This window comes from Cyrtonyx montezumae, unplaced genomic scaffold (assembly GCF_038088225.1).
Source record: "Cyrtonyx montezumae isolate F1298 unplaced genomic scaffold, pur_monq_1.0 scaffold_51, whole genome shotgun sequence".
NCBI lineage: Eukaryota > Metazoa > Chordata > Aves > Galliformes > Odontophoridae > Cyrtonyx > Cyrtonyx montezumae.
Window position 1 is genome coordinate 986,808 of NW_027072058.1, and position 27,271 is coordinate 1,014,078.

Below are 27,271 nucleotides of genomic sequence, written 5' to 3' on the forward strand. Positions count from 1 at the left end.
TCGCTGCAGCCGTGCACCTCGATTCAGCTGGAAGCTCCTGTGAAATACCAAGGTGGTTCTGACAGAGCCTGCTCCGTTGGGATGGACTCCAAGAAGTGGTTTGATTTCTGTGAGAACACAACCGTTGTGACAAACAGTGTCCACCCTCCACCCAGAGCTGCTGCGATCAACAACCAGAAGCTGAAAGAGCCCCAGCTCGTGGTTCAGAGAGCAAACAGTGCAGAGCACGGCAGCACGAGATGCTCCTCAGCTCAGTGCCCAACACAGGCCAACACACACAGCTCCCAGAGGCTCCAGGAAGGACAGCACAGGTGCAGAAGTGCTCCAGCTACATCACACACACTTGAGAACAGCTGTGGTGCTGTTACAATGAAAACCCTGCTTTAATGCAGGCTATTTTTTCCCAGCAGCAGCAGTTTTCAGGAAGCTTTCTCTAGTTTTATTACAGTTATCTCTCAGGAATCCATTTGAAAAGGAAACTCCTGACCACAGAATTTGTCTCAAAAGGTAATGGCTGATTTTTTTTTCCCACCTTCTTTCTATTTGTCCTGAAAACAGCAGCTTCCTTGAAATATTTGTACAGGTGAGGTCTATACTGTACAGAGTGTTCTGTGTGCACAGTTCCTCAGTGCCACATTTTCTTATGCAAGAGCAAAACATAACCAACAATGATTAAGAACTGCAGTGTATCACAAAGGGAAGCAAACACTGCAACTGTATGCAACTTCAGCCCTCCCATAGTAACACCAAACTGGAGAAGTCTGCAAAAACAAACATTCCTCTGAGAAGAAGGTGAGCCCGAGAACAATTTTACCTGTCGACACTCTCTGAATCCAAGCCAGGATAGCAATAGCAGTGTTCCTTTCCTACACCCTACAGCTGTGTATGTACACAGCCTTGTAATTAAATATCCTGTTGGCAGAAGATCCTAGTTCAGCACAGTAAAGCTGTTACAGAAAAAAAATTAAGACTTCAAGGGAGCATTATTTATATCCCTATTGAGTAATGCCTTTTAGAAGTTGTAACACTCCACAACCACATTAAAAACAGAGGACTGTATCTATATGCTAAGGAATTCTCCAGGAGCTCAGCATGAACTGCTATCTGTAACCCTGCTCTTCCCTCAATAGGCAACGATATTAACTCAGGAAAAGCGACTAACAAAGTACCAAAAATGCCCCCCATGAAACCCATCGTGGAATTCATCGACTGCACAGAAAACCTGTGGGAGCAGAGCCAGGACAGCGTCCTCCAGGACACAACAGGGGGGCAGGAATTACTACTGACATTATCACACCAGCCAAGACTTCTGACTTCACTTGTGGCAGTTAAAAAAATCATTTTAGTTTGGGGAAAATTCTGATGAACAGAATCATACTGATGAATATAAAACAGACCACAATTAACATGATCCACAAGAGCCAGTTGACGGATTTCTTCGCGTGCTGTTCAAGGCGGTCAGATTCATCCTTCAGCTTCTCAAAGTTCTGGTCTGCCATCCGCAGAGAGTGTGACAGTGTCTGGGGGCAAAGAGAACACACAGTGCATCAGCAGATGTATGTCCCTGGAGGATAAAAAGCGTCCAAGACTGAGACCAAGTGCCACTGGCAGCCTGAGCAGGAAGAACTCTCTTATCTTGTGGGGACGACCGTGCTACCCAACACAAACATAATATCACATACACAAAGAACCCCTTCATTTTCAGGAATTCTGATGGGAAAGTTCTCATCGCTGATTCTTCCAACAGAGAAAAGGTTCAGTTGCAATGCAGAAGCAGACAGGCATTGCCTGCAAATTTCCCTCGCTCTGATCTCATCTGGAAGCAAGTTACAGCTTTTGTTTAGAGACTGAACCTCCTAGATTGCAAACTGAAGAGCTCAGCACCAGCACACTCTACCTGGTTGTCCTGCTTTATCACGTTCTGCGCAGCCAGAGTGTTGTTCTTGAGGCTGCGAGCCAAACTCAGCATTTCTTCTGCTAACTTTTCCTGCATGTCCTGATGGTGCTGTAACACAGCATCCAGCTCGACTGCTGACTGCTTCTCATCAGATGCAAGGCCTCTGCAGGAGTACAAGGGAAGAAGAGGTGGGATTTGTACTCATGTGCTGACCCCTCAGTGATTCCCCAGACTGCATAACCCTGACAAAACACCACACTCTTCACCCAAATAGAAGCATGTCTGTGATTTAGTGGTCACTGGGAAAGCAGATCCCAAAGCAGTGAACTTCTACTTACTTCCTCTTCCTTACGTTGAGCTCCTCAGAATCTGGAGAAGTAGAATTTGTGTTTTAGTGTATTATGCAATCACAGGCAAAAAAAAAAAAGTTCTTTGCAAGATTTTCTTTCCCACGGATGTAATCCCACTTGGCCTTCTACACCAGGGAATATGGATTTCAGATGTCTACCTGTTTTCCACAACGAAAAGACGGTACATAACATCATACATTTGGTTGAAAGAAAAAAGCAAGATGAATCATATCCCCGAGGGCACGGCTCAGCCCACGTGCCTGGGTGTTCTCTTTCAGGACACGTTAGATTGGCCTCACTCCAGCCACTGTTACAGTAGCTATGGAAACCACAAATTAATTCCTCCCTAGTTCCCTGCATGAATAACGTGGCTGTACATTTAAGAGAAGTTGAATAACACCTACTCTGAGCTCCTAAGATCACGTGGTTTGCTCACTGCAGAACATTAGCAGTGATAAACACAAACTGTCCTTGCTAATGCTATAATTGAAACACCCAGTTCAGTATAAATCCATGAAAAATAGGTTCCTGCACGTCTCTTCTGCTGCATGGGTAACACTGCTCATGCTCCCACCTATTTGGTGTTTGTTTGTTTGTTCTAAATCTTGTATCTTGACAAGAAGCCAGTCAGTAACTTAAAAGTACGCTCTTGTCAGCCTCTAATACCTGACCTCCCTCTTTACCCATAAAACTCAGGTCAACTGAGGTTAGAGAAAATGAGATTAAACTCACCACTGACAGCCAAGGGATCCTGGGAGGCAGGAAGAGAAACAAAACAGAGGTTACACGGGACCAGTGAAAATGCCCACAAGGTTCAAGCGTACAAAATCACAGCATCAAAGACCTCCATGCACAGTATAGCTCCTGCGCTCAGTACTTGGACTATCCATAGTTTAAAAAAAAAATGTGACTCTACCCCCAGCCCAGGAAATATCTGAGGCACAGCCACCAAAGGCAACCAAATGTCACAACAGACCATCTACAAACTAACAGTAAAGAAGCAGCAGCACCAAAACATACCGTACCAAGCAGCTCACTCCTCATCTTGTCTGTGCAACGAGCCTTTGTTTGCAGATGAACCGTTTTGGTAGCTGGGGTTCTCTCCTTGGTTGTAGTAGGAGTACGTCCAGGGGCCAAGAACTGATTTGCCAGTGCCTTTTCAGTTGAAGAAGTCTGTAAGTAAGAAGAAACAATGAGAAAGAGTCACAAATATTGTTCTGTAGTGCAAGGCCACCTGGATGTATGGCCAATGAGGATTTAGGGAACACTTCCACAGCTGCTGGAACAGCCGTGGAATTTCACAAACAGCACTGACTGCATCCACACTAAATGAGGCATTTTGCAGCTCCCCAGGGGCACGTGGTGCCACACGAGGCCCAAGGCCCAACAGACAGGACCTGCCCCATCTCACATCCTAGCAGGGAGGATATAGGCAAGGTACACTCTACGGTTTGGAGAAAGAAGAAAGAATTTGCAGACTTCATACAATAGCCTCTTTCAACAAAATACAATATATTTATTCACTCTTGTCAAGGATCACCTGATAAGATTTGAACTAGTGTTATCTTGAGATGTAAGATAAAAACTCATGTAGGAACAAGGCAGCAAGAAGAATTTAAGTGGACAATGCTTTTTAAGTTTTTCCAAGGTAAACTAACGTATCTTACCAATTTTTCAGCTTCTAGAAGTCCCTTTAGAAAGTCTACTTTACGTGAGTATTCATTGAGCAGTTCTGGGGCAGGCTTGCTATTGGAATTAGAAAAAAAAAGCCACACATGAAAACCAGTAAGCGTCGCTATTTCCCACTGTTTAGATAACTTCTCACATCAAATTAAACAACGTGGGCTTTTTCAAGAAAGAAATAGCCTCAAGTTTGGAGCATACCTGCAGCTCCTTCAAGCCACCTTGCCAGGGCACCGCGGGTGCAGCTGCTCAGGGCACTGCCACCCAGAGGAGCACTGCAGAGCTGGGGCTGACACGAAGAGAAGGAAGTGTGTCAGTGACCATGGCAGAGCTGCACAGCTCCCTCATGCACCTGGGTCTGGGCAATCCCACGTATGCCAACAGACTGGGAGCAGAATGCTCTGCCAGCAGCCCTGCCAAGGAGGAGGTTGGGGCCCTGGGAGATGAAAATCAACACGAATCAGCAGTGCATGCTTGCAGCCTGGAGGGCTGCATCAATGGGGGGGAGGAGGGGGCGGTGGCACAGGGCACGGAGGGGTTTGTCCCCCACTGCTCTGCCCTTGTGAGGCCCCATTTGCAGTGCTGCATCCAGGCCTGGGGCCTCCAGCACAGGAAAGACACGGAACTTCGGCACAGGCACACAGGAGAGCAACGGGACGCTCTGCTACAAAGGCCGAGGAACTGGGGACACTCAGCCTGGAGAAGGCTCCGAGGAGACCTCACTGTGGCCTTCCAATTCACAAAGGGAGTTTATTAACCACAGGAAGATCAACTTTTTACGCGGACAGACAGCAACAGGACAAGAGGGAACGGTTCTTCACCGGGTGGGGTCCGGCACCATGAAGCGATTCCCCGCAGGGCAGCGCTCACCTGGACTGCTGCTTCAGCTCCCGGAGCATGTCCTCAAGGGCGGCCACGTACTGCGGGGAGACAGAGAGGCTTTCAGGCACGACGGGCAGGCGTTCATTCCGGCAGCAGCTCCCCGCGTTTACTTCCAGGGGCGTTTTTGTGCTGCTGAGAGCCGAGAGCTTTTCCCGGCCAGTCCCGCCCCGAAGGCCGCACCTCACCTTCTCCAGCCGCCACTCCTCGGGACTCCGCCGCTCCGCCGCCAGCGCCTCGCACCGGCTCAGCAGCCGCATCACGTTCAGCTCCAGCCGCGTCGCCATGGCGGACAGCCGACAGCGGAAGGCGCTTCAGCACCGCTTCCGGCGGGCGCCATCTTAGGGCGGGGCGCCATCTCCCTCAGGGCGGGGCGCCATCTTTGTTGCCCAGCAGCGCTCGATGCAGTTTTCTTTTAAAACTCCACACAGCGGTGCAGGAATGGGAATGGCCGGTGCCCGGCCCTCATCCGGCACAGCTCTGACACGAAATGGGGTGCAGGCCCCACTAGTGGAGATTTCAGCCCAGTTGCACAGCGTGGGCACGGCTCTCTCCCGCAGAGTTTATCAGCACACAGACCGGGGCTGAAGCAGCTCTGCACCAGCTCTGCGAGCTGTGCGTTGCTGTAAGGGCACCGAAATACCTCGTGGTGACACTTTGACATTAGTGTGGAAGCAGTTCTGCCTTCAGTCACTGCTCACCACACACTGCAGACAGAAGGACATTGATAAATGAACACAGATTGTTGTTTTTTTTAAAAAGTGCAATGTATTAATAAACATTTTTGTACATTTGGTCTCAGTTAAGGCTATTACAACATTAACAGTTCTGTAAACCACACAAAGTTGTCATAAAAACATAAAAAATTAAGGCAACGTACATTGACCCAAACGCACTGTTGGTCCCATCAGAGTCCACTGGAAGGCAATGGAAGAAGGCACGGCAGCACAAACGGGGGATGTATTTTTTTTTAACCTGTACACTCGTGAATAAGTTCAAAGCCCTCAAAGGCTGAAAACCGAAATCAACTTCAGAAAAATGCAGACGGTTTCAGTATTTCACTTCTCTGTACACGCAACGTGGGAATAAGGGTCTGAAAACCTCCGTTTTACTTTTGCTGTTGGTTCATATTCATTCAAAAGTTCCTGAGCGTGGGCCACTGCAGACCCGTGTGCAATGTATATAGAGTGGACTTTATCAGTTCGCATTGCTGGCTGCTCCCTTCGTCTCACCACTATTTGAGACTCTTCATCAGCTGGAATCTTGCCCTGAGATTCTGTACATTTGAAAATCCCAGGAGGAAGCTTGATATTCGCTGTTGGCATCACGGGAGTTCGACGGGGCACCTTAATCTTGGACAGAGTTAAAGATGATCTGCGTCTTGAAGCCAGGGATGCAGACAAAGAACTTGAAGAGGTTTGCAAAAGAGAAGGCACTGTGCAAATGTCTTTGGCAGGCACGTTGGAGCTCTGAGCGCAGCATTGTAATCCAGAAATGGTAATTCCTTTAGAGAAACAGTACACTGAAAGCATGCATAAAAATATAACTGGAAAGAAGCAAGTGTGACCAGGTAACATCTGGTCACCTGGCTCTATGCAGTGAAATACGTAGAATAAAAAAAGCACACACTACCTTAATACTGACCTTCGGTATCCATCCGTCCCGTTCTCTCTTCTAGCAGGCTCTCTGTGCTTGCTGAGGTCTCAGAGTCCACATTTTCCTCATCAGAGCCTCGCTGATCAAGCTCAGGTAACCGGTAAGTGATGTCTTCCCTACACCAGAACAGAAAGAATGCTCCTGATACAAGCAACCTGAAGCAGCACATATTCCAGAGGCAGACTTTCCTGCATATAGTCATTAAATAATAATACCCGTGGTATTTTCTCTTGTCTTGACTTGTACATTTCCCTTTTCACATTCATACAGGCCTGCAGAACATAACTAACTAGATAATTTTGGACATAAAGCATAGTGCTTTGCTGTCTGTATTACCCCCAGTCACAAAGGGGGCAACCTACAGATTCGTGGTTTTCAAAGCTGTCACTTACTTTTCTTCTTTTATTGACTGTATGCGATCAATTAGAATCTCCTTTTCTCGGTTATCAGCTTCAGAAACTTCCTCTTCTTCATGCACAGAGTCCAGCTCTGAGCTGCCACTGTCATTTCCTTTGACCTGTGGACTTTTAGTCTGCAAGACAAATTTATGGCTCAGTCCTAAACAGCTACCCACGTCCTGACCAGCTACTAGCTGCAAGGTGGAAGACAAGCAGGACAAATGAAGGGCTCATGGATGATGAAGAGCTGTTAGTCATACAAGTGTTTCAAAAGGTAATAAATATTTTTCCTATTCATCTGATTTCTGTGCTTTTGTTACCTTTTGTGAAGCACAGTTGTTTGATTTACCAGTGCCACCTTAGTTTTTCTTATAAGTCACGTTAATATGTAAGTTCCTCTCAGGATGTCTATAGAAATACCAAAGCCAAGGCAGAACAGGTGAACAGCACGGCATGCGGCCAGGAGAGAAAGTCACACCCCAAACATGCAGTCCTAATTATTCCAGAATTTTAAAAACCAACTTACAACACATGTAAGAAGTTTAGCCATGCAATGGTACCACTGAAAAACCAAACCGACAGCGTGCATGCTGAACACAGGCAGTGTACATACCAGCACCCCCTCATACGGGGAAGAAAACCCGAGTTTTACAGGCCAAAGCTAGAGAGAGATAAAGATCAAATACACTGTAATATGACTTCTGATCAGACAGAGGTGGGGTCTTTGTTTTGTTGATTGCTTTTTATGAAGCAGTACAATAAAAAAAAAAGAAAAAGCATGTTTGTGATAACAGAACACAGAATATTTTTGACCACCATCAATCTCTGGAGTGAAGGAGCTCCTTTGTCATTCAGTGGACTGCAATCTTAACTCTACTGATTGAATTACATGGAAATAGATGTAGAGTATTTCAAGAGCAAAGCCCACACTCCCACATCCTCCATTTATCAAATATGCAGCTGTATTAGAATATATTTCCTACCAATTATTCTGGGCAAACCCAAATCTCTTCTCTTCTCATGTGCTAACTGATCTTTGACTTACAGAGTGGAACGGAAGGGAAAAAGTAGCAGGACACCCCTCACAAAGTCAGAGGGACGCCTTCTGCTGGATGTTCTGGGACTTATGTCAGAACTTACCGTATTCTGCCGAAGCAATGAGAGCCTCCGAAAAGCAATGCTCTCAGCCGCTTCCAGCTGATTTATTTCATCCATTTTTATCCTGTACTTCCTTATCTGCTCCTTTATCAGCATTTCTACACACCTATACAAAAGAGAAAGAGTTTACTGAACAGTCCGATGCTACAGAAGTACGAGTGTTGTAGCAAATGCAGGTGGCAGTACTGGACCTCCACCATGATTTGAGAGACTCCTTCACAGCAGACTGCTAAAACTTACATGGTTGTTTTTGACACATCCTTCATGCTGGTTAAAGGGTCAGAGGTATCAGGACAACGCAAGAGGCATGGAGCAAAAACAATGGCCAAGGCATTGGGTGACATACGGTTGACATCTTCTATCAAAGCCACTCTGAAATTCAATGTTCAGAAGATGAAAAAAAATTAACTGAACCTTGCTAGAATATAAATAATCTGATCAAACATCACCAGAGTTCCCTAACACAGATGTAAGGAGACAGTTACCTGTACAGCAGTGCAAAGGAGTGTTTTAAAATGCATCTCCCATCTACTAAATATAAGAATAAGGAACAGAAAGCCCCCCAAGTTAAGCTGTTTGGTAGCAGAGTAATGTCTGGTGTGTGATTCAGTGCTTCCCCTTCAAAGATCACTTCTCCCTGTATTCAGGAGTCACTCAAACTCAGGTTCCCTGGATGGAAGGAGCCCTTTTATCAGCATCAGTGATCTCTGCTCCTAAAAGCCTGTTTCTAAGCAACTACCAACATCAATTCTTTCATTTCTAAACCAGCAAGACAATCCGTACTCTGATTCTCAAGGGGTTTAAGTTATTAGAAAGCTTCCATGAAGGACTAAATAAAGTTGAATGGAGCTGGGACTTCAAATGAAATAATAATTTCTTACTTGACCAGATGGAAGATGAGTCGTTCCAAGGTATTGTGATTTGCTTGCGGAAGCTGTTCAAGGACACTGTAAATGGCACAAAGTTGCTCCTGTTTTTCTGGTAGTTCTGCACAAAGGGAGAAAGCAGAACATAAAAATTGCTGTGCACTGCTAGCGGAAAGGGGCCAAGCACCTTCTGATATTGTCTCAGTCTACAAGAGATGCATTTCCCAGAAGCCATGCTACCTTCTCTCCACTTGTTGTAACTGAACGTTAAAGGACCCCCATGGCATTGCAATTTACTTTTTCAGATGCTCCTGTTAGCAATCAAATGAAGCATCACGATCTCCAATAATATTTAAAGTCCCTTACACTGCTACTGAAGTTACAGGAATCTAAAGGAGACTCGAGCCATCTAGATACGTAAATCTAACCCAGAACTCCAAGGAGAAGAGAAAACCCACATGAAGGAAAACTTATTTGTGTGTTTGCTGCTCATAGAAAAGGTGATTGAGAAAACAGAAAAAACACTGCTCCAATCCTTTCTGTAACCCACCTACAGCACGGAGAAAATCGTTGTACTGTGCTGATGTCATTAGTGGATCTGGTAATTCTCGTAACCATTGCTTAAGGATCCCCGTAATAGTGTGAATAGGGTAATTCTCCAGTTTCACTGAACTCGGATCTGAAAAGAAATGCTTTCATCCAATGCAGTTCATTCCTTTGATGCACACAGTGTGCAACTGGGTGGTAACAGAAGAAAAAAATCCACTGAGAGGCACTTATATACGGTACAAAGTAGCTTTTGTCAGCCAGCAAAAGTAATACAGGTGGCATGTTGAAAATAAGCCTGCCAAAAAGCTGCCTTCAAAACACACGTGGCAGATTGTTTCAGAACAGAATGGAGTGGCAAACTACTATCATGTGAGGAAGCCAAAAGGGTGCACAACATTGCCAGACCTGCTTGCAGCAACTGTTTCAGCTCCTTCATACGATTTGCTGATCCTGATTTCCTGTAAATGCCTTCTGTGTAGAGGCCGTGCATCTCCACATGCTCTAGCAACTTCTCCATGACAATGGGGACTGAATTTCTCTCGCTGGTCAGGGAACTCACACACACTCCAAAGTGGCGTGGCTCTGCATCCTGTTCGTTCTGGAATTGATACAGGACAAGCACTGTGAATGCCTATTCCCAAGACAGAAAATTCTACAGTTTCCTGTTAAAATTAACCTACGAGTCCACAAAACAAAAGCTGAATGTTTTCTTCTGGCTTCCAACAAACCTTTGACCATAAGGCAGATTTCCTTAGTTACAGCAGCAAAGAAATTCTGTAAAAAGCACTGAAGGAGCTTTTTAGTGGTTTATCCAATGCAGCACACGAACTACAGGAGTTCCCTAATTAGCTCAAATATCACCTTTTAAGAAGAATGCTTTGTTTCTACTGCTGCAGGGCCTGGCTTCAATTATATACCAACACAGAGAGGAACATAACAATTCAAGTGAAGTTTATTCAGTGCGAAAAACATCTGTTCTTCATTTGCTGAGAGAAGACAACAGCATTTTGCATACATCACCCATGGTATCTCAGTGTGCCATCCCAGATCTGCAGTCCTCACCTTTTTCCCACAGGATGTACAGCTGCTCTGGATTTTGGACATGCATTTCTTATGACAAGTCAACTTGCAAACTAGAGAGAGTAACAATTGTTAAAAAACATTTCAAATGTTATCAAACTAAGAATATTACTGCTCACTGCAGCATGTCTGGGCCAGCCAAAGTTACAAGGAATCTGAACATTTCCATGAACCATGTAGGCTGGAAAAGACCCAGGAGATCATCAAGTCCAACCACTGCCCTGACCCACCACGATCCATGGTGCCATGTCCACACGCCCCTCAAATACCTCTGGGGATGGGTACTCCCCCACTTCCTTGGGGAAGGCATTCCAATGCTTAACCACTCTCTCTGAAATTCTTCCCAATACCCAATCTAAACCTTCACTTGGCACAGCCTGAGACTGTTGATTCTGTAAGCTAAGTCTCAGGAATGGGATGTTTCCACGCACCGCTGCAGAGACAAGCCTTCTCCATGGGCCAGATGTACGACGAGCAGTGCTCACACGACTGCCGAATGCTCACTTGGTAGTTTGTGAATACATGACCGTTGTGTTCTTCAACCTGATGGAAGACAGAAAACAAGGGACTTTTTCCAACCCTCCTTTAAAAAAAAAGTTTAAATTGAGGTAAGAAACACGAAAACCCTACAAGCCCCATTTTAGATTTTCTACTTTTCAGAATTACAGCTGATGGTTTTGACTCTGAAACCTAATTTCACCTGGGTGAAATTTCAGCTGGGTTTGCTGAGTCATTTCCTAACTGACCTCCTCCCTCGGTTCAAGTTCATCAGCACAGTACAAACACTGGCTATTAGTTTGCTAGAACACTAATAACTGTCGATTCTTTTTTAAACAGTCCCACATCTCAGAATGTCATTGAGTTCTAAAAGATGCTACAGACACCTCAGTACAAAAACCATGCTCTTGAAACAGTGTCCTCTGGGTTCTCAGACTGGAGCTGAGGACTCCAAACGCTGCACAAATGAAAGTACTCACCGCACGATCCTGCTTCCGCTTCTTCTTCTGCGCTTTGGTTTGCTGCAGTGAAGTGCAGAACAGGCATTAGCCATCAAAATCCAGAAATTCCACTCCCTCTTCCCTATACAGACTCTACTTCACCTCCAGATATTAAAGGTGCAGTACAGTATCTTTAACTTGTACGAGGCTTACCTGAGCTCACACTGACTGAACTTTCTAAAACCATTTGAGCTCAGTGCCTGATGACTGAGCAACTTCAACATTTCCCTATAAAGATTTTGGAGTTAAGTTTTCAACAAATAAAATGGGCAAATGTTTTAAGATTCTGAGAACATTAAGAGCAAGACAAATAAATAATTGCTTCATGACAGTGTATCAGCATTCAAATACTGTTTTTTATGTTCGGGTCTGTATACCATATGGGTGATTTGTGTAGGGAAAATATTTCCTAAATAATCGAGGATGATGCCATTGGAAAGCTTTCAGACGTAACAGGTTCCTTATCCCAGGGAGTAACACAGTTTAGGCACCCTGTAAGTCAGTGGCATTGCAGGTTTTATACCTTGGGCTGCTCAGATTCCTCTTTTTTTGCATATCCTCTGATGAATTCATCTAGAAGGGATTGGAAAAGATTCAAAACCAGCTTGACTTCTTTCTCTTCCTTCTTTTTGGCCAGATTTGTAACCAGAAGCTGGTAGTTTTCCACCAGATCTTTGTAGCCAACATGGATTTTCCCATTCTAAAAAAGAGGAAAAGATACTATGAGAAGGCAGTCCTTCTGCATGCAGCTGCAACAGACTTCAGATTTTGAGTGTACACTTTCAGAGGTGAAAAGGCCCTCTTGTGATTCAAGTAAAACATAACAGCTCATGACAGAAAGAAGTTACTACAGTTCCAGGTTACACTCCAGAAGGGCACTTGGCTGACACGAGTCTGAGTCAGAAGAATATTGGAAAAGGTGTTGGCAACTCTTAGCAGTGTGAGGAGGCTGAAGTGAGCAAAATCCAAGCATTTCCAGAAGTAAGTTACAGATGATGAGTGAGAAGAGGGAAACAAAGTAGTCTCCTTAAGACTACATCAGAACCAGAACATGTTCTTTTTGTCAGGTTTAATATTCAGCTTTGAATTCTGTGCTAAGAATCACTGACTTGCCTCATTAAAGAGCTCTAGGTAAAGCATTTAAACAGCACACTTTATTCACTAATTACCCATCAGGTTTTTTTTTTTACTGTACAGAGATTTACTACTTACAGGAGCAGAGTACATGGTCTTGATATTTCCTCTGAATTTCTCAGTGGCTTCAAAAAACAAGCATTCAACACCAGATTTCTGAGAGCGCAAGTCGTTGATCTAAAATGCAAATACACCTGTAAAGTTTCTTTAAGGGAACACCCAACATCCACGTGTTAAGCTTCAGCTACCAGGCTGAGTTTTTTATGACCATCTCAATTATAAGAAGCAACACATTCCCTAATGCACTGTGTTGACACAGAAATAGGAGTTAGAGCCCTGTAAGAAAAGGTAGAGAAAAAAGGCTTTTTTTTTCCAGGGGGGAGGGAGGAAACAACTATTGCTGCACACCTGTTTGCAAATGAAAAACTAACATGAATATCACCTGTGTTTAACGTAATATAACACATGCAAAAACTTGAAGGAACAGGAAGGATCTTAATACAGACTCAATTCATTCAAGTTATCAAATAAATACTCCTTTGCTTAAAATCATAACATAACCCTGCACCTAAAAGAGCCATCTTTAAAACTACACAAACGATAAGCACAGGCCTGAATTTTATCAGAGCACAGTGAGTTTTACCTTGTTCAGAAGGAACTCATCAAGATGCTTCAGTTCATTGGCATTTGCAATCTCACGGACGATAGAGGCTCGCCAATTCTGAGACACACTCGAGACCTTGCTGATCTTAATAGTACGGGTCTTCTTCGTCTTACTGCTGTCCTTCACGTGGCGCTCCCCTGCCTGGAGACGACCTGGCTGTCCCCAAGATGCTGGGAAATATATGAATTTGTATTCTAAAACAGGGTGACTGAATTCTGCAGTATTTGTCCCCAAACAAAACATTACAGAATTGGTATTAGCAAGATGGTGATCATAGAAACTCACCTTCTGAAACCTTCTGTGCTCCCCCTGCTTCTGGAAACAGGAGGCAAGATGTAAGTGAGAGTCCATCACCTTCATCAATCACATCAGGATACTCCTTTGGAATTTTCTTGTCTGGCTTTTTCCCCAGAAGTCTACGCAAAGGACTTTTGAAAGCAGACCTGAACATAAAGCAGGTGCAAGTCTGTCACATCCGGAATGGAAGCTAACTCTCTTACAAGAAAAGGCTTATAACACAACAGTTAATATCCACAGAAGGAATAATTTATACTGTGGATATTCACTTTGTGTTCAACCTCCATAAAACTTGAAAGCACATTTGGCATTACATTTACTAGAGCACTAATTTCAACATATATAGAGACAACAAATGTCATCTCCAAGACACCATTTCTGGCTCAGGAAGTCCATGAACTGCAGAATGCCAGAAGCTGGGAAGCTGGCCATGGGAAAAGTACACACGAAAACATGTTTACATCATGTTTACATGTATGTTTACTGTGTGCTTTTCCTTTCCTGTCCCATTCCTAAGTCAGGATGGCAGTACACTACACGGACCTTTGATCAGAGCCTCTATGTTGTTTCTTAAGTCAAAAAGAACTGGTTCAAAAGCGTGTGTTATGCAAGAAGCACAGAATCAGCTCCTCAACAAGGTCAGTCAAATACCACACTTATGTCAACATAAAGACCAAACCAACCAGCAACACAGCCACTCACGTAGCTGAGATCAACACAAGTCCCTCCAGTCGTGCTCCCAAGGTGTCCAATTCAAATACCAAGGGGTATCAAGCCTCCTTTTTTCATTTTCTTAGGGACAGCCCACAGTCACACCACGAATACGTACCTGGCATCTATCTGCTGGCTTGCTGGCTGCATAGAAACAACTGCATCAGAGCCAGGTAAGAGGTCACTCTGCTTCTTCTGCAAAACCAATTTCTTGTTGCCTTTTTCTTCTTCTATCGTATCTGGTGATTGCTTCAGTGGAGAGGAGAAGAAAGTAAAAAAACTACAGCAGGAGATTCTGTAAATAGTTTCAAATACTACAACAGCAAAGATTACCTCACCGAGACAGAACACTTCAGCTAATAGATTTAAGCTTACTAAACTGACATCTGAGTGCATTTAATTGACCAAGCATCTACTTGTTAAAAATTTAATTTTGTAATTGTATATTTGCAAATGAAATTATTTTACCTGCATTTAAAACTAAACTTCACCATAAAGGAACACAGGCATCCAGAACTACAGCCAATTATTAACAAGTCTTCAAACTTTATAAACAAGGATAACTAAATATAAATATGCACAACAGCAAAGTACCTGAGTTATAGCAACAGGGGCCAGTGTTGAGAGATCGTTTAATGAAGATGAAGTCCCCTTCCTCCTGCAATGTTACAAGATTTGTTTTAGAATACCTTCACTGAAGTTTGCAGACTGCCAATACTTAGCATCTCTAAAGTAACCCATAATGACCCAGACACCTGAGAGAATCCTCCAACTCCTGTCACTCATTTTGAAATTAAAACAAAAACCAAAAAACTTGAGAAATAAAAAAGGAGCAAGTTGGATTTCACACAGATGAAACAGAGGGGTGATGCCTGCAAACTGCAGTCCCTAAAAGCTTGTTTCTACTGGACACAACAGATCTCCATCTGTCAAGGCAAACTTCATATCCTTTGTACTCAGACTCAACTGCAGAGCACAGGACTAAAAGGCAAAAAGCAGCACTTGTTCACTGCTCTGTTTTCTTCCATGGGCAGACGTACTGGATCACCAGGAGTCATCCAGTTATTCTGAAATTCAGACAGCTTTTTTCTGAAAAAATCAAAATAATAGGAAACTGTCCTTACTCAAGTTGATCCTGAGGAGACTGATCTGCACGTGTTCGTCCATCCAAAGACTGGCTCAGCATGTCACTCTGACCAACGTCAGACTGTCTCTTTCCTTTCCACTTTTCTCTCTTATACTTTAGTTTTCCTGGGTCATCCACATATCTCTGGATCTGGGAAGAAGTAGGACTGTCCAGATCCTTGGTTTCCTTCTGAACAGGCCATCTGTGTTTATCTGCCCAACATTCAGCTGGAGTTTGAAAGCTCCCAGTAGCAAGATTCAGTGCAAGATTTGTTGGCCTTTCAGGACAGCTCTGGCTAGCTTCCAGCTGGCTATTTTGTGTTTTCATCTCTCTATCAACAGCCTTATCTACTCCTTCAACTTCCGATGCGGGTGGTTGCTCAGGAGTACAACTACTTTCTTTTATCTCACTTAATGGCGGTGTGTCTAAAATCGCCATTCCATCATTTGGATTTGTTTCTTTCTCAATGCTTCCTTGTAGGACAGCATCTTGTTCTGTGGACTCTTTTGCCTCTGGAACATTTTCCAGGGCCTTTTCAGAAGAGGTTTGCTCTTCATGGCACAGTAAAGCTGCTCCTTCAAAGGAGAACTGGACATGCTTATTCTGCAGCTCATTGTGCTCCAGCCCCCTCTGCCGGCGGGATTCACGTTTCTCACGGCTGCTTGCTGCTTTCTCAGCGCCCTCTATCACATTCTTCTGAGGTAATGTGGCCTTTTCAGATGAGCCCAGACTTCCAGCTTGCTCACTTGGAATTTCATCTTTTCCCTCAACAACTTGATCCAGCTCTGACTCATGTTTCACAGGCAATTGATCTTGTGTTGGTTCACTGCCATCATCCTTGCTCACATCATTCCCTCTGTCTTGAGCTTCCTGCTCTTCCTCAGCTTTCTGCTTTTCCACAACCATTTTCTGAAATCTGGTAAGATGAAAATACTGTATTTAATGCACAGTGGTCATGAAAGATACCTACCAGTTTAAGCATAGCCTAAATAACAATAAAGACTAAGTACGAACGTACGTACAGTCCCAATATGACTGCATAGTGGACTGGTTATTAGCACTGCACATCAATGCAGCTCAGCTGAATAACATTCAAGTATGAAGGGCTTAACCACTTTCCACTGGCCACTGCATGCTGACTGCAGGGCCACACGGAACTAACGGTCTTGTCAGAAGCCAGCTACCACACACAACTAAAGCTGGAGGCAGAAAGCAGCTGGGTATTTGAAATGCATGTTTGTATGTCATAATGTTCCTCCTCCTTTACCTCTTACGCTGAAGATACCCTCTGACCATGGCCTGCACAAGGCGAATTCTCCTCTTCTGTTCGAGGTAGCGTTTTTGCTCCCTGTATCTTCGCCACGCTGACTGAATATCAGTGGCAGCATTATTCCTCTGCAGAGCCCTCCTAACACAGCAGGAACGCCAGCAAGCCTAAGGAGGGAAACTTCTGGAGTAAGGGAGGAGCACTCCAAGGCTTAGGTTATTTCTGTGAGGAGAGCTGTTTGCTCTTAGGAAAAAGAGATGAGCAGTTCTCAAAGATACCTGTAAAACAACGGCTGCTTGCCGTGTTCGGAGAAAGCGTCTCCTTTCCAAAACCATCCTGAGCCAGCTCTGAAGGAGAATGATCTTCCTGATCACTTCTTTGTGTAGTGTATCCTGTAGTATCTGCCGCTCAGCCTCCTTCATAAAAACCTGCTCAGTTAACAGAAGTGTATCAACAGACAGTTCACTCACCACTGGAGGCATCTCCACAAGGTAAAAAATTGAATTTATTTATTACTGAAGCAAACCTTCACAGCTGACAGCAATTTGCACTCCCAAAAGTCATTTTGTTTCATCAAATTTCAGTGTGGGGACAGAAATAATTTTAAAATATACACCACAGAAAAGGAAGCAATGGCTGTAAATCAGCTGCACTGAATACCGAGTGCAGGAGTGTTTCTTCTCTGAAGACAAAGTTTTACTGACCTTGGTCTTTCCTATTTGACAGTTGTTTTTATCCAATTTTAGTTTACTCAAATAAGCAAAAATGTCTTCTTTAGAGGCCTTGGCATTTTTAGGAAGTAGCACCTGAAACTGATCTACGAATTCCTGTGAAAAGCAGAGACAGCAAGACATCAAAGTTAGAAGTCAATTCACAAGTTCAGAGTTCCAACTATACTTCTAAAATTAAGTGAAAACATCTGAACTACATGGATGTGAAAGTAATTATTTCTCACTCCAAGATGAGGTATTTTTCTCCCTTGTGAAATGCAGCGTAAGCTTCCTGCAGCCTCTGACTGAAGTTACACATCTTTACAAAGTGTTCTACATAAAAAAAAATAACACAGAGACAATGTGCAGCTCTGATTGTTTTCACCTGCTACACTGCACTTGGAATGCCCTCCTTCACACAAGTAGAACAGCATACTGGCTGCTGACTCACACAGAAGATCACACTACAACTTGTCAGCAAGCAAGCTCTGACAAAACCATAATGAATTCCTACAGCTATCTCAAGTGGCCATGAACTTCATACAAACAGACACAAAGGACTCTCAAGTAATGCATGTTTTTCCAACAGCAGCAGATGCTTCTGAAAGCATTATCCACTTCCAGCTTCTCACATACCTGGAATGTATACTTGGCACTGTAGCCAGATCTTCTGATTCGCACAGTTTCAAGCATGCCAGTGTACCTCAGCTGCTGAAGCACCAAGTTTTCATCAAAGAGCATCTCTTTCTGAAAAAGATCACAAGTCAACAGCTAAAAATTGCCTGAAGAGTCCTGCATCTTTAGTAGAAAGAAGAAAAAAGCATGTCCTGCATACCTTTCATCTTTATACAAAATGACAGTGAACAAAAGAGATGCTACAGAGCCAGAAGACTCTGATGCACAGCACTCTCACCAGCTCAGTTCTTAAGGCAGTCTCACCTTCTCGGCGTTGGAGCGGATACAACGGATGAAGAACGGCTCAGCTTTCCCCAAAGTCTCCAGTAATTTATTAAGTGAAGTCTGAAATGAAAAAGTGTATCTGAATATTTTTCTAGATACCCATGTGTTCTGAGTTGCATTTGACAGCTGTACAGCTCCTTCCTCAGAAAGAAGGCTCCTTCCTGTGAAGGCTGAACACGTCCTAACTCATCCAGTACAGGTCTTCCATTCTGCACAGCACACAGCACACCCCTGTACCTGGAGTGATGCAAAGTGGGGCATGCACATCCTTTTACAGTAGCACTAGATATGCACACAAGAACAAGGCTGATTGCCCAGAGAATTAGCACATTTCACAGCACAAGGATAATCTCTAACTAAGCAACAAAGCCTACATCAAAATACTCCAGAATAAAAAAAAAACATTATTTCTCAAGTTCGATCAGCCTAGATTGCCAGGATGGACCATTCTCATGAGGTCAGAGTGCATCTAGAAGTGTGTACAGCATCAGTCACCCACCTGGAACTGTGCACTTATACTCGGGGGTTTCTTTTTCTTGTGCAAGTGTAAGAGGGATTTTGTAGTTCGATCATGCAGAGTCATGCTTACTATAAGCTTCAGAGATTTGGAATCCAGCAAGTTCTAGAAGAAAGTTTTCACAACGAGCATACAGTGTAAGTCCCTTCATTGAAGTGGAAATATTTCTCTGCATCAAAGTGAGTGAGACTGAAACTTTCTGCTGAATGAAGCTGCTTAGCTCCACACACAACGTCACATTACACTTCAAGGCTATTATTTCAGACAAAATCACCTTAAGATCGAAACTTTTCCATTGTCCCACCCCAAGAACAAAAGGTGAGCTGCATAATTTCCGTGTCTGCCTTCCATGACTTTATTGGAAAGTGGCTTTATGTATTTATGGCATCTCTAGTTTAATTCAACAGACGAAAGCCCACATCTTTTTTTCCTGTTCAGATCTTATAAAGGTGAATATTCACCTTTCCTTCTGACCGTCAAAATGTTTAGTTATCCTATAAATTTTCCAACTTTCCTACATCATTAAAGAATCTTTTCTGAAGTAAGCTCTGACAAACAAAATGAATATTCACAGTGTGAAAAATCCCAAACAGGAGAAATTTATCAAGCAACCTTACCTTCGGAATGATCTGCTTTTGTTTGATAGCTCTACTTTTCCTGTTAAAATATTGAAGATAATTGTGAAAAACAGATGTGGTTTTGGGTACTCCAGCAAGCTGTAAATGGTGCAATTTATGAGGCAAGATGAAAGGCAGAAGAAAATGAGCACAACAACATTGGGAAGCGTTCATGCATAGAGCATAAGTGGTTAATGCAAGAAATGCAAACTGCTTTGCAACATGTTTTTAATTTAGGTTTTTAAAATATACTGTAGGTGTTGGAAGCTGACAGAAGTCTCTAAAGTTAAGCACTACAGACTGCTTTTGTGCAAGTTATTTCATTCAGTTAAATACAGTCATTGAACGCTGCATGCTAAGGCAGCATCAAGTAGAAATAATTCATTCTGAAGTTATCACTGCTCGCACCAGAGCTGCTGTGAAATACTCAACTGCTCACAGAAGAGCATCACCTACCCAAGAACTCTGTGAATTCTGATACGTCTGAGATCATCCCCAGAACTCCCCAGGCAGTACACAAACCTCAGGCATAAATCCCATCCACAATACACTGAACTAAAATGTGAAGCTGTCAGAGACAAAGCTGTAGTCCAATTCAGGACATGTTAAGTCCCTGATGCAAGGCAAGCTCCAACTCCACACCAACTACTTTGCATTCAGTTTTACACAGACCACAGACTGGTTTTCTTACACACATACAGCTGCACACAGGCACAGAGACTTAACCCAGGAACACATGTATCACTGGCATCCTGAATTTCAGGAAACTCTCAGTTTTAACTTGTGAGAGGACTGATTACCAAAAGCTTCACAACAAACTTGTACGACATACCTGAGTTAGTACAACAAATGGGCCTAACTGTCCACGTACGCAAAGGAACAGAGCATTCTCTGTAACTTTCATATTTTGTTCTCATCTGCTGTCTGGTCTTGCAGAGCTCAGACTGGGGACGAGTATGTACTTTATGGGTTAGAATAACTGCTTGGTTATTGCACCTTCAAAGCAATACCTAGAGCACCTGAACTCACATGAAGTGGGAGCGGTGTTGAAGTCGACTGAGTGACCGAAGCAGCTTACAGGGATCACCTCCCTGCCATGGGAGTCCTTTTATACTTGCGATGATTTGCTCATGCATGTCTCTAAAATGATTCACAGCAAAACAAACATGGCAAACAAAGACACATGGGCATGAAGGAGAAAACAGGAGTTAAAAAACAAGACATCCCATCACCAAGTGTGCCCAAACAGTAGCAGGTCAATCCCAGACTACTTTTTCCTAAACATGAATGACTGTGATGTCAAGTCAGCACTTTCTAATTTATTAGTGCCTTAAAATTTAGTAACCAGGGTCACATACTTTCTCATTGTACCTTTCCATCTCAATTCTTGAGCCATCAATTCTGCATACAGCAGGTCAAGCACAAAGGACCCTTTTCTTAAGACAAGTAGCCTTCTTAGACATACAGGCTTCTCTGTAATCAAGCAGTACATATTAGTGCATACATTTCACTATGACAATGATGCTGAGTAAGCAGCCTCTCATGACATAAGCAAGGCAGAAGCTAGCCATTACAGGAATATTTGAAGTTTCATTACAACGCATTTTCCTTTCTTTTTTATTTCCACTTGAAATTTATATGTTTAGCTTTCCAAAGTAAGCCTGGGATGGTCCCTAATTTGTGGCAGATTCCTTCCCTTTAAGCATGCACCATGCCTGTGGAGCGTTGCATCTTGGCACAGAACTTACCTTCTTTTCTCTCCAGAGAGGCACAAACCAAAAATAACAGAAGCACAAGAGTCACTTCTGACTGTCAGATGCTACCACTGTGCTGAGCTGCTCATCGAGGCAGCAACAACACTCTTACACACAGCTGCTTGCTTCCCCTGTTACTTCAAAACACTTTCAGAGTATCAAGACTTTGTTTTAAAATATTGCAAGGAAACAGTTAAGTTTAAGTATGACCTAGCTGGAGTTGCACCTTTCATTCTTAGCTGCCACAAATGACAGAGACTGCACAGGATGAAGTAGACATGAAGCAGCATGAAGTCATTACTTGATAGGAGTTACATCTCATGGCTTCAGTTTTATTCAGAGCATGCTCAGAAAGTCAGACTGTCCAGGAATGTGCCTCCCTGGCCTTTCAGCCCAGGCCTATTTCTACTTACTTCTTGTTTTCATAAAAAGAAATGATGTCTTCAAAAGCATTTATATCGAAATCCTCAGAACAATCAAATGAGAAATCAAGCATTGAGCGGCTGCAAAAGGAACACGTATAAAACCTAAATATTCAACAGAAAGGCAAAGATGCCTACACAGAGTGACGTGTGGAGCTCACTGCCACAGGACCTGCCCCACCTCCTAATCACATCATAACACGTTAAAAAAAAACAAAAACATGAGTGCTCCTACAAACTCCTCAGTGACAGACTGGCTGTAGCAGAGCACACAATGCTAAAAGCCACATACACAAAATACAGATGGAGAATTCAAAAACACCCAGCAGTAAATGGGACTGAAGCTGTCTCACCAACATTTGGTACTACTGAATCTTACACAGAGTAAGCCAGGGTATTTTTGTGATATGGTTTAAAAAGTCAAACAAAGCAAGACTGAATAAATAAAACTTGACATCCTTGTGAAGAAATCTAGTTGCTGTTTGACATATGAAAATGTGATTCAGCAATTCATTATCCTGACATGGTTAAGCACTGTTTCTCACCGGTAAACTTTTTCTATTGGTGTATTCGATCTCTGCAGTTCTCCAAGGGGAACTCTGGGCCCCTGGCGCACCACTCCTGTTAAGAAATAACCGAGAGACTGAATGTCGACAAAGATGAAAGCAAAACAGACAAGAGAACCCAGCAACAGCAACAAGCAATGTATCTATCCAAGGAGCTGGATTTCAAGCTAGACCACGTTGTTTCTCAGACTCCCAGCTACCACCAAGTAAACTGCAGCTGCTCAGAAAAGCTCTGCAAAATTAGTTTTCAGAATTTCATCTTGAATACTCATTTGAAACTTTAAGGAGAGAAAATCATAGATAAAAAGAGTGGTAAGAAAACCATGCATACTACAACTTGTGGTATCTTCGCAGCCTTTTATAATAGGACTTCACACGTGGCCCTGCCGGAAGCACTGCTGAAATTGGGAGGGGAGGTCTGAATGTTCTCAGATAAATGTGACAGCTCTTTGGAGTGCACAAATTAAATCATTTTCACAAATTAGTTTCATCTCTGGTACTAAATCAAGATGGCATTTGGAAGGTCTTGCAGTAACCTGATGGTGGGAATGGTGGGACCTCTCCCATGACTGGAATACTGGGATTGATGGCTACAAGCTCTTCAGAAGGGATAGACAGGGAAGAAAGGGTGGTGGCATAGCTCTCTATATCAAAGAGTGTTTTGATGTTGAAGAACAAGTGGTTGGAAATGACAAAGTAGAGTGTCTATGGATAAGGATCAGGGGGATAGTCCTTAGGAGTGACATCGTGGTGGGGGTCTGTTACAGACCACCTAGTCAGGATGAAGAAATAGATGAGATGTTCTATAAACAACTCGTAGATGTTGCACGATGGCCAGCACTCGTTCTCATGGGGGACTTCAACTTCCCTGATATATGCTGGAAATACAATACTGCGCAGAGGAAGCAGTCCTTGAGATTTCTAGAATGTGTGGATGATTGCTTCCTGACTCAGCTGGTGCAAGAGCCTACCAGGGGAGATGCCTTGCTTGACCTACTTTTCACTAACAGGGAAGGACTAGTAGGGGATGTGAAGGTTGGAGATTGTCTTGGCCAGAGTGACCATGAAATGGTGGAGTTTGCTATTCTGGGTGCCGTCAAGAGGGTGACTAGCAAAACTATTACCTTGGACTTCCGGAGGGCAGACTTTGACCTGTTCAGGACACTTGTTGCAAGGGTCCCTTGGGACTTGCTCCTGAAGGGTAAAGGGGTCCAGGAAGCCTGGATGCTCTTCAAGATGGAAATCTTAAAGGCACAGGAGCAGGCAGTCCCGGAGTCCTGTAAGTCAAGCCGGAGGAGCAAAAGACCAGTGTGGATGAACCGGGATCTTTTGTTGAGACTCCGAGAGAAAAGGAGAGTCTATGTCCTCTGGAAGATGGGTCAGGCTACTTGGGGTGACTACAGAGAACTGGCCAAGATCTGCAGGCAGAAAATTAGAAATGCTAAAGCCCAGCTTGAAATTAGGCTGGCTACTGCTGTAAAGGAGAACAGGAAACCCTTTTACAAATATATTAACAGCAGGAGAAAAACTAAGGAAAATTTCCCTCCTTTACTCAACGAGGCAGGCAATATAACCACAGATGATAAGGAAAAGGCTGAGGTTCTCAATGCCTTCTTCACATCTGTCTTTAATAGACAGGACAGTTGTCCACATGGTACTTGCCCTGACCTGGAAGTCCGGGACGGGGTGCATAATGCACCCCCTGTGATTCAAGCAGAGATGGTCAGAGATCTTCTCCTCCATCTGAACTGCCACAAGTCCATGGGGCCAGATGGGATCCACCCAAGGGTGCTGAGGGAGCTAGCAGAGGTGATTGCCGAGCCACTTTCTGCCATCTATCAGCATTCCTGGTTATCTGGAGAGGTCCCACAAGATTGGAGGCTTGCCGATGTGACTCCCATCTTCAAGAAAGGCCGTAAGGAAGACCCGGGGAACTACAGGCCTGTCAGCCTGACCTCGGTATCAGGGAAAGTTATGGAACAGATGATATTGAGGGAGATCACACGACACGTGCATGGCAATAAAGGGATCAGACCCAGCCAGCACGGGTTCACCAGGGGCAGGTCGTGCTTGTCCAACCTCATCTCCTTCTATGACTGGGTGACCAGACAGGTAGATGAGGGAAAGGCTGTTGATGTAGTCTACCTGGACTTCAGCAAGGCCTTTGACATGGTCTCCCACAGTATTCTCCTAAGGAAACTGGCAGCCCGTGGTGTGGACAGGTTCACTCTTCTCTGGGTGGAGAACTGGCTGGAGGGCCGTGCCCAGAGGGTAGTGGTTAATGGAGTTAAGTCCAGCTGGCGTCCTGTAACGAGTGGTGTCCCCCAAGGGTCAGTTTTGGGGCCCATCTTGTTTAATATCTTTATTGATGACCTAGATGAGGGAATTGAGTGTACCCTCAGTAAGTTTGCAGATGACACAAAGCTGGGAGGATGTGTCAAACTGCCTGAGGGTAGGGAGGCCCTTCAGAGGGATTTGGATAGGCTGAACAGCTGGGCTGAGCAAAATGGGATGAGGTTCAATAAGACCAAGTGCCGGGTCCTGCACTTTGGCCACAATAACCCCATGCAATGCTATAGGCTTGGGGCAGAATGGCTTGAAGAATGTAGAGAGGAAAAGGACCTGGGGGTGTTGGTTGATGCTCAGCTCAACATGAGCCGGCAGTGTGCACAGGTGGCTAAGAAGGCCAACAGCATCCTGGCCTGTATTAGAAATAGTGTAGCCAGCAGGAGCAGGGAGGTGATCATCCCCCTGTACTCAGCTCTGGTGCGGCCGCACCTCGAGTACTGTGTTCAGTTTTGGGCCCCTCACTACAAGAAGGACATTGAGGCCCTGGAGCGTGTTCAGAGAAGGGCAACAAAACTGGTGAGGGGCCTGGAGCACAAGTCTTATGAGGAGCGGCTGAGGGAGCTGGGATTGTTTAGTCTGGAGAAGAGGAGGCTCAGAGGAGACCTTATAGCACTCTACCACTTCCTGAAGGGGGGTTGTGGTGAGGAGGGGGTAGGCCTCTTCTCCCTGATAAGTAATGACAGGACGAGAGGGAATGGCCACAAGTTGCGCCAGGGAAGATTTAGATTAGACCTCAGGAAGCATTTCTTTTCTGAAAGAGTGGTCAGGCACTGGAATGGCCTGCCTAGGGAGGTGGTTGAGGCACCATCCCTAGCGCTGTTCAAGAAGCGTTTAGATGAGGTGCTTAAGGACTTAATTTAGTAGTTGGGTAGAGATAGTGATAGGAGGATGGTTGGACTAGATGATCTTGTAGGTCCTTTCCAACCTTATGAACTTATGAACTTATGAACTTATAACTAGTTTGTCAACAAGCATTAGCAGTTTGAGAGTATTGAAAGCACCTCCAGAAAGTTGTCTCACTTCATACCTGCAGTCTTCTGAGCTCTCTGGCGTCCAGCTTCAGCAAAGACTGCCAGGGCCTGCACAGCCGCTCGCAGAACGGCCCAGCGGAACACAGCGACCGGGTCCATTCCTATCAGCTCCCGAACGTAGGCACTGTCACTGCTCCGGAGCAAAGCAACTATGTCTGGCCTCATGTAATCCATGTTTTTCTCTCGGAAATCCTGCAGAACAGGAGCATCGAACCTCAACTCTTAAGAAAGCTTAAGGCAGGCAGACACCACCCAGCACCGTGTTTGGGAAATCTAAAAGACACCTGATGAAATATCTGATTCAACCCATTCCCAGCAAACATTCTACATCCTGACAAAACTGACAGGGAGCTAGGATTTGTTCATTTCATTATTATTATTGTGGCCATCAAGTGTGTCACCTACTTTTATCTGGTATTTCACTTTTCCAGCAAAATGCCGAATAATAAAAGCAGGCTCCATTACTGGGGTTGCAACAAAAAACTTGTTCTCCTCATGCTGCTGTTTGAATTTTGCAAGCAGAGTTTGGTTGGTGGCACGTGGAAAACTAGGAAGACAAAGAGAAAGAGTCAGCTATTTTTCTCCAAATGCAGTTATGTTTGCTGAAGCACAACAGACTGCAGAATGCTTACTGAGCTCGTGGAAAGCATCTTGTGATCACTGATTTTAGTTGCAATTTACACACTTGGTTTGAAACTTACTTTTCAAACAGAAAAAAAACCCAAACAGCTCCACACATTCTGAATATTCTGAGGTTTTAAGATCCCAGCAGTTCTTCCACCCACTTCACAATTGCTGGTACCACAGTAACTATTTACCACATTTGTTGCTTACTGCTCCAGTGGCTCACAGAGATGCACTTGACTGTAATCATAATTCCATCACAAAATAATAAAGTGAACATTTCCAAATCTGCTTAAAGCCAAGGTTTGATTTTTATCACCTATTTACATCATTAGAATATCAGGCTCATCAGAAACAAGTAACTGCAGGTCACAGTCATGAGACAACACTCCTGTTCCTTTCCACGTTTTTCTCTTTCCAGAACAGTTGTTGCTTACTTGCTTTCTTCATCCAGAAGATAGAAGAGACCAGTGGGTTTCTTGCTGATTAAGTGAATGCAGGCCACATTATCAGTATAGTCAATATCGTGCCAAGTGATCCCTTCACTCTTATACTCCTCCTGTGTAGACCAAGAAAATTCTCTCATCAGTACAGTGTACCTTTAATGTACTGTGATCTAAGTGAAATCATCCAAGCTACAAAACAGGCAGTCACACCTCATACAACATCAACAGCAGAACTTCCCTAAGGAAATAACACACACTGCTTTTACAAGGAAATATGAAGCACTTTTGTGGAAATGATAATGCACCAAATGCTTTACAAAACAAGACTCCCACTGAAATGGGAACCAAAATATCAGCTTTTCTTACTGCTGTAAAAGACCACAGAAACAAGCTGAACACAAGCTACTAATGCAAGGAAGATAACCAACTGAAAACTGACTGAAATTAGCTCTATATTTAACAAAAGACAAAGAGCAACCCTCTTACTGTTCTGGGAGGATGATATAAATGAATTATTTTCAAGGAGGTAGAATTAAAACTAATGACAGACTGCTCAGTGTGC

General features: G+C 43.9%; 2 protein-coding genes across 10 annotated transcripts in view; both read right to left on the bottom strand.

Moving 5' to 3' along the window:
* USE1 (unconventional SNARE in the ER 1) lies at positions 1-5,100 on the bottom strand. The gene is made up of 8 exons (XM_065748655.1): positions 4,998-5,100; positions 4,801-4,850; positions 3,915-3,993; positions 3,268-3,420; positions 2,980-2,998; positions 2,236-2,266; positions 1,898-2,060; positions 1-1,520 (listed from the first exon to the last, which is right to left on the bottom strand). The coding sequence occupies exons 1-8, from the start codon at positions 5,094-5,096 to the stop codon at positions 1,338-1,340; spliced, it is 777 nt and encodes a 258-aa protein (XP_065604727.1). The 5' UTR covers positions 5,097-5,100; the 3' UTR covers positions 1-1,337.
* Positions 5,101-5,551: 451 nt separating this feature from the next.
* MYO9B (myosin IXB) overlaps positions 5,552-27,271 on the bottom strand; it is a 32,528-nt gene continuing 10,808 nt past the window's right edge. The window contains exons 10-41 of one of the 9 annotated variants that reach the window (XM_065748789.1): positions 26,701-26,822; positions 26,045-26,186; positions 25,636-25,831; positions 22,239-22,314; positions 21,685-21,774; positions 20,547-20,657; positions 19,518-19,557; positions 18,883-19,005; positions 18,363-18,443; positions 18,060-18,170; positions 17,418-17,540; positions 16,992-17,141; positions 16,714-16,880; positions 15,445-16,362; positions 14,915-14,978; positions 14,439-14,569; positions 13,598-13,755; positions 13,292-13,482; positions 12,727-12,825; positions 12,038-12,214; positions 11,494-11,535; positions 10,948-11,059; positions 10,499-10,569; positions 9,842-10,034; positions 9,438-9,566; positions 8,903-9,008; positions 8,262-8,393; positions 8,004-8,127; positions 7,477-7,524; positions 6,858-6,997; positions 6,454-6,581; positions 5,552-6,313 (exon numbers count right to left, since the gene is read on the bottom strand). In XM_065748789.1, the coding sequence (XP_065604861.1) occupies positions 5,868-6,313; positions 6,454-6,581; positions 6,858-6,997; positions 7,477-7,524; positions 8,004-8,127; positions 8,262-8,393; positions 8,903-9,008; positions 9,438-9,566; positions 9,842-10,034; positions 10,499-10,569; positions 10,948-11,059; positions 11,494-11,535; positions 12,038-12,214; positions 12,727-12,825; positions 13,292-13,482; positions 13,598-13,755; positions 14,439-14,569; positions 14,915-14,978; positions 15,445-16,362; positions 16,714-16,880; positions 16,992-17,141; positions 17,418-17,540; positions 18,060-18,170; positions 18,363-18,443; positions 18,883-19,005; positions 19,518-19,557; positions 20,547-20,657; positions 21,685-21,774; positions 22,239-22,314; positions 25,636-25,831; positions 26,045-26,186; positions 26,701-26,822 (4,941 nt within the window). In that variant the 3' untranslated portion in view covers positions 5,552-5,867. Of the gene's footprint in view, positions 6,332-6,441; positions 6,582-6,857; positions 6,998-7,476; positions 7,525-8,003; positions 8,128-8,261; positions 8,394-8,902; positions 9,009-9,437; positions 9,567-9,841; positions 10,035-10,498; positions 10,570-10,947; positions 11,060-11,493; positions 11,536-12,037; positions 12,215-12,726; positions 12,826-13,291; positions 13,483-13,597; positions 13,756-14,438; positions 14,570-14,914; positions 14,979-15,444; positions 16,363-16,713; positions 16,881-16,991; positions 17,142-17,417; positions 17,541-18,059; positions 18,171-18,362; positions 18,444-18,882; positions 19,006-19,517; positions 19,558-20,546; positions 20,658-21,684; positions 21,775-22,238; positions 22,315-25,635; positions 25,832-26,044; positions 26,187-26,700; positions 26,823-27,271 lie in introns of all 9 variants that reach the window. The other 8 variants (XM_065748788.1, XM_065748795.1, XM_065748796.1 and 5 more) reach the window with 8 other exon arrangements.

What these genes read in the sequence shown, in the direction of transcription:
- USE1 (XM_065748655.1), bottom strand. Translation starts at nt 5,096, where the DNA reads ATGGCGACGCGGCTGGAGCTGAACGTGATGCGGCTGCTGAGCCGGTGC. An exon ending in GAGCTGAAGCAGCAGTCCAG is followed by an intron (nt 3,994 to 4,800) that starts GTGAGCGCTGCC and finishes TAATTCCAATAG; the next exon opens with CAAGCCTGCCCCAGAACTGC. An exon ending in TGATAAAGCAGGACAACCAG is followed by an intron (nt 1,521 to 1,897) that starts GTAGAGTGTGCT and finishes CTTTGCCCCCAG; the next exon opens with ACACTGTCACACTCTCTGCG.